Source organism: Malania oleifera, chromosome 12 (assembly GCF_029873635.1).
Source record: "Malania oleifera isolate guangnan ecotype guangnan chromosome 12, ASM2987363v1, whole genome shotgun sequence".
NCBI classification, from domain to species: Eukaryota; Viridiplantae; Streptophyta; class Magnoliopsida; order Santalales; family Ximeniaceae; genus Malania; species Malania oleifera.
Window position 1 is genome coordinate 63,925,087 of NC_080428.1, and position 10,754 is coordinate 63,935,840.

The 10,754-nt window shown below is 34.6% G+C and overlaps 1 protein-coding gene across 1 annotated transcript in view; it reads left to right on the forward strand.

Annotated features, from left to right (window-relative positions):
• Positions 1 to 2,943, forward strand: part of LOC131144324 (beta-glucosidase 40) — a 53,043-nt gene extending 50,100 nt beyond the window's left edge. The window contains exons 8-13 of the mRNA XM_058092889.1: positions 668 to 783; positions 876 to 1,099; positions 1,295 to 1,326; positions 1,664 to 1,766; positions 2,102 to 2,210; positions 2,390 to 2,943. Coding sequence (XP_057948872.1) covers positions 668 to 783; positions 876 to 1,099; positions 1,295 to 1,326; positions 1,664 to 1,766; positions 2,102 to 2,210; positions 2,390 to 2,570 — 765 coding nt within the window. The 3' untranslated portion in view covers positions 2,571 to 2,943. The remainder of the gene's footprint in view (positions 1 to 667; positions 784 to 875; positions 1,100 to 1,294; positions 1,327 to 1,663; positions 1,767 to 2,101; positions 2,211 to 2,389) is intronic.
• Positions 2,944 to 10,754: the final 7,811 nt, after the last annotated feature.

Consider the following 10,754-nt stretch of genomic DNA (forward strand, 5'->3'; position numbering starts at 1 on the left):
ATACATTCATCGTCGAGTGTCCTTCATGAGTTCGTCCACGGGACCAAGGGACTCGTCGACGACTGGGCTGTCTGAGAAAAACATGGTCTCGACGAGAGCAGAGCGTTCAGCAACGAGTGACCTTCAGTCATTCGTCAACGAGACCAGGGGAATCATCGATGAGTTGCCTGTTATTCAACCCGATCTAACTTAGGTCAAATGCATATTAATATGTCATGAAAAACATGCATCCTAAGGTCAATCTCTATGTCATTTTGAGTTTCGCATCGTATCTTATGAGTTGTGCAAACACAATCAAACTTAATGCAAATTATAACTGAAAATCTGGATTGTCTTTATCTTTCTGCTCTTCGACTTTCATGGATTGAGTCAAGTAGTATGTACTTCGTGTTTCTTGTGCTTTCATAGCGTACTTACCCTCCGTGCATGTTAAGTCATGATCAAATTCAAAATTTCAATGCACAGGTAAAATATCAAGTGATTTGTTATTATTAAAATAGGATTGAACTTATAAAGTCAATCAGAACCAAAAGCAAAGGCAGTGGAGCCAAACCAAAAAATCATGTGACTTGCTCTCTTGGGCTGTTTGGCATGGATATGTTCATCATAGCTTGAGGCTGCTTATTTGTTGATTTGTTTATTTAACTCATCTTGCTCTGGCGTGCAGGAAAAACAAGGTGGAGCATTAATGATAGCGTTTGATGTGATCTGGTACGAACCAGCAACAAACTCAACAAAGGACATTGAAGCAACACAAAGAGCACAGGACTTTCAGCTTGGCTGGTAACACATTTTCTCTTCTCTAAGCTGTGAGACTATATACCAAATGCACATGTTAAATTGATGGAAATGGAACTATTCTGCGCTGATTGCAGGTTTCTCCACCCTCTGATCTATGGGGACTACCCCAGCTCCATGAGAACTCGGGTGGGAAGCCGGTTGCCGACATTTTCCAAAGCCGAGGGTGCTCTTCTAGAGGGGTCTCTGGACTTTGTAGGCATAAATCACTACACTACATTCTATGTGCGGGCCAATTCTACTAATGTAATTGGTGACTTACTTCACGATGCTTTGTCAGACTCTGGCGCCATCGCCCTCCGTAAGCTCTCTGTTATCCTTCATATGTGTCGCCTCAGCTATGTGCGCACAAGTATTAACAAATCGAAAGAAAAACAGGAAAAAAAATACGATAATTTATAGGGACAATGAGCTGAAATTTAATTCTTGTATATTTTGTATTCAATTTTTGTATCATCGATTTGAGCTAACTGAATGTTTTCTTACTTTTTTCCAGCATGGGGAAAAGGCAAAATTGTAGGAGAAAGGGTAAGTAATTTGAGGTACTTGAAGAAGTTGTTTACTGTTTTTATCAACTGCTGGGTTGGGATGCATTCATGGATTTTTTGTGCTACTTGAGAGAGTTATGGGGCAAGAATTTCCATTTTCATTTTACTGGACCTCATTTTCCCACTCTATTTGATATGCAACTTGTCCAAATATTTTGTCGCGGCAATCAATTAATCTCAATTGCTTGGAATTCTATATATCGATTTGATTGATTATCGATATGTCATAACTGATAGGACCCATATGAGAAAATGGCAGTGAAAGTATTTTCCTTGATTGTTTGTTCTTTAACCCATGGTTATATGTTGAATTACAGGCAAATTCTATATGGTTGTACATTGTACCTCAAGGGATGAGAAGCTTAATGAATTACATAAAGCAAAATTATGGAAACCCACCTGTCATTATCACCGAAAATGGTAATCATCTGAAACCCACAAAATTTCCTGAGAAAATTTAGTCATTCCCTAGTCTCCAACAGCCATAGAAACTGAGGTCTTTCAAAAATGACCATATTTTTTACTTGTTATATAGTTTCGTTATTCAATTCTGCAGTTCCAAACTCTGTTTTTGATTAGTCATATTATGTATGAAACACAGACGAAACATTTTCCATTTGTCTTTCCATAGTTCTGTGTTATTGAAATTTGACACGAAGAACACTTGCTCTCAAGTTCATTTTTTTTACCCATGAGAACATATTGAAGTAGAAAAATCACACACTAAATCTTAATATTTTCCATACCTTTTGCAGGGATGGATGATCCAAATAGCATATTTATCTCCGTTAAAGATGCTCTGAAGGATGAAAAAAGGATCAGATATCACGATGGCTATCTTTCCAGCTTGCTAGCTTCGATCAAGTGCGTAATCTCTTTTATTTGTTTATCCTTCATTCCATTTAGTAAATCGGCCAGCACAATTAGCTAGCTGGTTTTCATATTTGGATTTGTGTGAATTTAGACAAAATCTAATATAAAACTGTTTCGAAATCTGTGGTCTGGAACAAAATTTTAATGTGTTTAGAGTTTCAAAAATGCAGAGAAGATGGATGCAATGTTAAGGGGTATTTTATGTGGTCACTATTGGATAACTGGGAGTGGGCAGCTGGTTACACTTCCAGGTTTGGATTGTATTTTGTGGATTACAGAGACCAACTCAAGAGATACCCGAAGAACTCTGTTCAATGGTTCAAGAATTTCCTCAACTCTACTCAACAATAGGAGAGGAGAGGTACTTCAACTTCAACTGCAAAAAATTTGACACTGGAAGAAGGCATTGAAACACTACACGACATGGGGAACCAATGCACAAGGGGTGTTACTCCCGGTGCTTGCTCTTTCACTGCCAAGGCCCCTTAATTGTTGTAATAATAATGATCTTCATGCAATGTTGATTTAAGATGAAAACGTGTCTGCATCAATGTGGTTTAACCATGTTTCTCTTTTGGTGGAAGCATCTCTTTTTTTTGGGGGGTTAATTCATTGGAGCCTATTGGGTTTAGATTACACAATGTGACATAGTCCACCCCTCCTCATGTTACTCCACCATATCTGTCAATAATATTGTAGCTGAATACAGAGAGATTGGCACAAACTATTCGAGTAGAGTGCAAGAATATGACGAAATACGTGAGAAAGCACACTGTAGACACTTCATTTTTTTTTTTTCCTTTTTTTTTCAAAGCTTATATAGCATAATTGTTAATTCAATAAAATGAGAAAATATAAAAAAAAAAATATAGGAAAAATGAAATTTTTACATTGAAAATAAAAAAAAATGAAATAAAAATGGTGGGCCGGCATCTTCATCTTCAAACCTACGAGCACAAAAGGAAGATATGTAAGTAGACATGTGAGAATTGTAAATTAAGACATGTGAGTCAATTTAAATTAAATATGATTGATCAAATTAGATGTTGATCGATCAAATTAGGTATTGATTGATTTAGTCAATGTTAAATTGAGTGATCCCTCTGAAATAGAGGAGTTCTAAGGAAAGGAAAGGACACATGGAACACAGAGGAGAGAAAAAGGAGAGGAATTGCTCACTAAAATTTTTGAGAGAGAATTATGAAGACAAGGCTAAGTGTTTGAAATTGAGAAGGTGAAGAAAGATAGGAGACCAAGAGGTTTGAATTGTAGAAGCGGTGGAAGATTGGCAAAAAGAAATTCAAGAGGTTCAGACAAAAGGAAGCGGAAATTGCAAATTGGAGTTAGGAACAAAAGTAAGAACTTGTTTATTTTGTGTTTTATTTTATTTCAATTTCTAGTAATGCTGAATTTTGATTATATAATTAGAGTTTAAATTCAAACATAACATAAAATAATTTTCCAAAAATATACAAAATAGGATTTGGGTATTTGACCCAAATTTGGAATGCCCTGATCCAAATACCCAAATCCGAACACCCATACCCAATTACCCTACATCTAAATACCCACACCCGAATACCCCCATACGGCCTGGGGACTCGGGTCAACTTGACCCAAGTCCAAGACAATCAACCAAAATACCCAATCCGGGTCCAATGACCAGGCTCTAACCCAAACGCTTGGACCCAAGTTAATTTTTTGGATCAACTAAACAAACTTAGCCCAATCCAACCTAGGCCCAATTTTCAAAAACCCAAGCCCAAACCTAGACTTAAACCTCAACCCCAACCCCAAGCTCAAATGGGTGTGGCCTAACTTGAAGCTAACCCAACTAGCCTGCGGCCCAAATGGGCCTGGTCCAACCTAAAGCTAACAACCTACAACCTAACCCAAACCACACCAACCTAGGACCCAAGCCCAACTAGACCTAAACCAACTCGCTAAACCCCAAAGCCTTAGGCTCAATTTGACTTAGTTACCAAATCCTAACCCAACCATAGATAAAACCTGGTTAGACTTAACCCCCTATTTGGACTCCAAGAAAATTTGCAAGAAAAGCCAACCAATTTTCAAAAGCAATCTCAAAAGGACACAAAGAAAAAAAAAAAAAAAAAAAGAACAAGAGAGAAATACTAGAGAAGTCATGAAATAAAAGAGAAATTAAAGGGAAAAATGAATGGATTGTACCTTTAACAAATCGACACCTAGATTTGAAAGTCAAAGAAGAGAGCTTAAAATAGTGGGGATTCATCAGTACCTATAAAAAATCGAGATAAGAAAAGAATGAAACAAAGAGAGATCGATGAGAAAAGGAATGTGAAATACAAAGAAGAAAGAAAGGTTCGAAGGAAGAGAGAGAGAATAATAGAGACGACGAGAGAGACATGAGCAAGATCGAAGAATAGAGAGTGAAGTGAGAGAGACAGAGAAGAGAAGAGAAGAGAAGAGTGAGAGAAGTAAGAGGCTCGAAGAGTGGAGAGAGGGGGAGAAAGAAAGCAAGGAGGAAAGAAAGAAAAGAAAATGAAAAAAATGTTTTTATATTAAATTTTTTCAAAAAAAAAGTGGGACATGTGTCACTGTATAGATGGTAACACGTAGCATAACCAGGATAGTGTATTTGTGAAGCGATGTGCGATTATGACTGTCCAAGTTGTGTTTTCTTTGAACGGTCGAATCGCTGCGTGCGTCAAATGCCCATGGCCTACTAAATTTTTCCACGTGACGACAACATCACCATGTTGCAGTAAATTCAAAAAAGATTAAAAAAAAAAACCAGCCCCAAGTGTCATCTTCTCTGGCTAACATGTGGTAGGACTTCCTAAATTGGGTCAAACTGGTTTAACTCGGGTCAATATGAGTAGGGGTGAGCAAACGGTCGGTTCGGCCAAATTCGGGTAATTAACCAAATTAACCGAAAAATTCGGTTAAATAATACCATTAACCGAACCGACCGAATTGGAGGAGGAAACCGAACCGAACCCGACTGAATTACCCATTCGGTTAACCGATTTTAACCGAAATTATTTAAAATTGATTATTATAAAAAAAATTAAAAAACAAAATCCAACTTAATTATATACCTTATTTATTAATTTTATTAATAAAAATGATATTTTACGAGGCGGAAGAAGAAGAAGAAGAAGACGAGGAGGAGAAGGAGAAGGGGAAAAGTTACTGGGGTGACGGGGTCTGGGTTTGCACGGCAAGCTGGTGGCTGAGACGCTGAGGGCCGAGAGGCTAGACTCTGGAGAGCTGAGCTGCCGAAGACTCGAAGAGGCTAGAGGCTAGAGGCTAGAGGGGATTTGCCGACTCCGAGAGGCGAGAGGTGGTCCGAAGGAGAGCTGCGGGCCTGCGGGAGTGATTGGCAGAGCGCAGAGAAAGTGAGAAACCTAGCCCTAACTCTAATCCCCAATCCCCATTGCGAACGAAGACCTTTTTCCCCCCAGGCCCCAAGCCCCAAGCCCGACTGTCGTTCGGCGTTCAGTGCGTTCACTGAATCACTGCCCGCCCCTATTATATATTATATTAAAAATGCAAACTATTAGTAATTTGGTTAATCGATTAACCGATATTTTTTTTACCGTTAACCGAACCAAAACTGATTAACCGAAAATTTGTAGAATTCTAACCGAACCGACCGAACCGGGTTTTTTACTCGAACCGAACCGGCCAATTTCGGCCGGTTAATCTGATTAATTCGATTTTCACCGAATTATGCTCACCCCTAAATATGAGTTGACCTATTGACCTAGTTCAGACTGATTGAACTAGTCATCCCAAACCGCTGGTTCATTTTTTATTTAAAAATTTATTTTTAATTGGTTTTCATTTTTTTGAAAATTAGAAAATATAGTAAAAAATCAGGAAAAATATAAAAAAAATAAATATTATTTGAGTCATTTTGACTCAAATAACAAAAAAAAAATGGAAAAATAAAAATACCATAAATAAATAAAATGGAGAAAAAATCATTAAAAATCCAAAAAATTGCTAAAAAAATTTGGAAATTTTTCAAAAAAAAAAAATTCTTAAAATTTTTTGGAAATTTGTGAATATTTTAAAAACTTCTTTTGCTTTTATTTTAAAGAATTCTATTGATTATTATCTGCATATATATATTCTATTTTGGTGTGTATGTATCCCAATGATTAAATAAAAGGTAAAGACATCACCTATGTTAGTTCTGAGGGAGTTTATCTAATAAGATCCCTTTCTTTGGAGGTCTTATAAGACATTCCTAAATTACACTTTATTTCACATTTCTTTTTAAAGTATTAATATTTATTTATTTTTTAAAGAGTTAATTAAAGACCATGAATTCAGTTTAAAGATAATTCATGATTAATTAGGCACAATTCGTAAAATGTGTGTGTAGGGAGTGCAAGTATCTTCCCCTTACATAACTGAAGTTTTGATCCCAACTCTTGTAAATGCAGACCGAGACTACTAGTTTCTTGGCCTAAGTTTAGTATAGAGATCAATCAACAAGTAGTAATTATGTAAACAAACCACATCTAAGAAAATAATAGATTATTGGTGACTCCATCAAACCTTTATTATTATTACCCCTCGCCATTCCGGACCCTTTTCCAGGGCGTTGCAACACACGCAATGCATCAATTTACGATTATATTTAAAGTATACATCCACTATCCGACATGCAAAAATCTACTATGAATGGAAACTATATAGGAGATAAAATTATATAACACTCCTATGTTCCAAAACATGCCTAATTGTAATTCATAAAAGGAATTTGAACAAAAAGGTTTGTCTACGTGTCTATGCCCCTATTTCCTAAACTCTAAATATATTGAAAATATTTCCTTTTTAAAAAAAAAATCTTAATTTTATTGATAGCTCTCACTTATGGGGGAAGAATACCGTAGTTACAAGTAGGACATATGAGATTTACAAATAAATTATAAAAATCATCCCAAACATCAAAACCAATATATAATAAAAAAAAATTAGTACCACAATCCAACTAAAACATTCTAAACATGCCTATATGGAATCAAAACCAAACAAAAACAAACATAAAAAAATTAGCTCCAGGATGATGTCAATTACCTGTAAACATAAACCAGAAAGAAACCATACGATGTCAATTAAAAACGAAAGTTTGGAATACTCATTTTATCCATACAAATGAGACCTTTCATTTTACTCGGCAGCATATCGCCTATAAAATATCATCTTGTGCTGCCTCCTTCGCCTTGATGATCTAAGAAATCCGCTACCTGATTACCTTCTCTAAGTTAGAGCTTTATAGAGAACTGAAGACCTTGTAACTCCTCTAATGAGTGAGGGTTATTTAATAAAATTAAGAAAGGAGGTACCGTCCTCTTTTACCAAAAAAAAAAAAAAAAAAAAACTCATCTTCTAATAATTCCCAAAAGTCGCATAAGTACCAAGAGAAACAAATTTTAGATGTGAGCCATGCTACCACCAATTCTAAGTCTCTTTCAATACAAATATTTTGATATTCCAACTTGTTATCAGGCCGAACACTACTAGTAAGAGCCCGCAACTCCGCTCCATTGTTTGTACCTGACTCAAAATTTTTAGAGAAAGTGGCCTTCATATTATCTGATGAGTCGCAGATGATACTACCACCACCATAAGAATCCAAATTTACTCTACAAGTGCCATAAATATTTTGTTTTAACTAACCTACTGAAGGCTTTTCCCAGACTACTTTTCAAGGAGTTCTAAGCGTCGGCATTTTCATTTTTACCTAGAACTCTTCCAACAAATTCTTATTGAGGACAAAGAACCCTTCACGCTTTCTAAAATTTTGGCAAGTTAGACAAAATGTAGGATTACATGCTGATATTAATAAATGTAGGATTAATTTTTCATGTTTTTAATATATAAAATATCAGCATATGGATATGTGGAGTGAGAGCTCCCCTGTATAAAAAAGAGTTTCCTTGGCTATCTCAATTGTTAGCCCATGTGTATGTTTAAAATTGGACTGATGCCCTTTCCAGGAAAGGAAATATTTTATTCAATAAATTTTCTTTATAAAAATTGATTTATATTAATTACTAATATTTACATGGTAATATCTACCTCCCAACCACATCAAAATTTTCATTTCAATTTTTAAGATAGCAACAACTAGGCAATAGTGATAGTTTGGGAGGTGGTAAAGGAAGTGAAGGAGAAGGTGGAGCAAGTGTTAGAGTTAAGAGTATAATTGAGCTTCAATTCCTTGAGCGTTTAGGTCCAAATGGGCTTCAATTTTGAGATTTGATTTTTGGGCATTTAATGTCGCAATTGGGTTCAATTGGGCTTCAAATGCCAGGGTGTTTGGGTTGAATTGGGCTTCGTATAATTCATTAAGATTTACTTGGGCTTTCATTCAAATATTTGGTGTTCAATTGGGCTTTGCTTGACATAAGGTTTCACTTGATTGAAATTTCCAGTCAATTGTGATTGAGTTCGGTGAAAATCTATCTTTGTTGAATTATGTTTTGTGAATTTGTGGATGCTGAAAAAGGTTTGAAGATGGAAAATCCTCTTGTTGATTGGATGGTTTTGATTGGTGCTTTTTTCAATTACCATTAATGTAAAAATAAAAGGCCATTTAGTATCACTTTTAAAAACTATTGTAGAACACGTGTGTTGCATCTTACACCAAAAAAAATAAAAAATAAAAAATAAAAAGAATAAAAGGCCCTTAATTTATTAGTTATTCAAATTATTATCTATATTGACCATATTCAATCTTTTGGAAGTTCACTTTTTTTTTGCCTTTAAAAAAAAAAAAAAACTTTTCATGTGTTCAATTATAATTTTTACCTACAAGGGTTTATTCTTTTGCGCAAGCATTTGTGTAAAATATTCAATGATTCTTTTGATTTCCCACAATTTCTTAGCAACCAAACAATCACATAGATCCATTTGCACTAGCATTTGAGACACTGTTATTCAAATTAAATTGATTTCAAAAGTTTTAAAAATGAAAATACATTAAGTTTGTCAAATCTTATACTATAATTTCTATAATATTTTTGGAAGTACAATATGAGAATTAAGGGTCTACTTATACTATGCTTAATAGCATTTAGATTTGATTTATGAAGGAGAGTAGTGCTTTTTTTTCTAATGGAAATTTTAGATTGAAATATATAGGAATAAAATAGTTTCTTAGAATTAAAAATTGATGGGATTAATTAGAAACACAGAAAGAAAAAAAAAAAAAAAAACAAATAGCATCATGATCATTTAATTATTATCGTAAACCAAATAAATTAACCCCCTCTAAAATATACTACTTGTTCCAAGACTTTAATGAAGAAAATTCCTTGTTTTTCTAGTTTTTATACTCATCATCTATGAAAATGAATTAAAAAACAATTGAATGTCATCTTCTCATTTGAACATTTTGTTGACTTTTTTAATCCGATTGCTATATTGATACTGACAAAGTACTAGTATCTTGTGTGTATACTTATCATGTAAATATGTTTATATTTCAATACACACATAAGGAGACTGAAAATAAAAGTTAGGAAGAACTTAAAGGTTATACACGTGACATATTTCACGAAAAAGTGAAAAGTAAAAAAGAAGAGGAAGACAGATGTTTTTATCTGTAATGCATTTAGGTTTATCTGTAATAATGTATGATTTGTGTGATATGATGAAGAAGCTCAAATGACCATAAACTGACCTTAGGGAAATCCAACCTTTCATGAAAAACCCTTCAATTAAAATGTCATACTCATACACATAGGGTTGATAAGTTTCAAGGTCAAAATAGGGCTAAAACTTAGGTTTTAAATGACTGCGTGTAGTGATCCTAAAAATAAAAAATAAAAAATAAATTAAATAAAGATAATATTAATGAAAATGTAATTAATTAATTAATTATTATAAAATTAAATTAATTAAGTTAAATAATATATATATAATATAATATAATTATAATATATAATAAAGTAAAAAAAAATAAAAAGCATAGGAAGCTGCTCAACTTCCTGAACCTAAATTCAATCAAATTGAATTACAGAGAGGTCCCCCCTCCCCTTTACGTTTCAAGCTCACTCACGCCTCCTCCGTCCTCCTCCCCTCTCCTCTTATTTTCTCGACCATTTAGAAAACAGAAGATACCGTTGGATTCCTATCTCCGCCATCGACATTTCTACTGAGGCGAATTTATTGTAGGAGCGGTGTAGGTACCACTCATGGGGAAAGGTATACTCCCTCTCAATCCTTAATTTCTCCTTAGACTTTCAGTTAAATCGACGATCGGGTACCACCATGGGGTCTTAGTCTCGATCTCGTCATTTTGACCAGAGTAAATTTTCAATTTGAGGGTCTTAAGTACCACTCCAAAGTGAGAGTGGGATTTAATGAATTAAGAAAATTGGTTATTTTTAGGAGTTTAATTGTTATTTGAAATTTATAGGCTTAAGAAATGTTAAAATAGTATTCTATTTAGTGTTGATTTGATTAAATTAGGGTTATTGAATCAGGGTTCGGGTGAGCGCCGTAGGCATCGTTTTGGGGTTCCTGTTG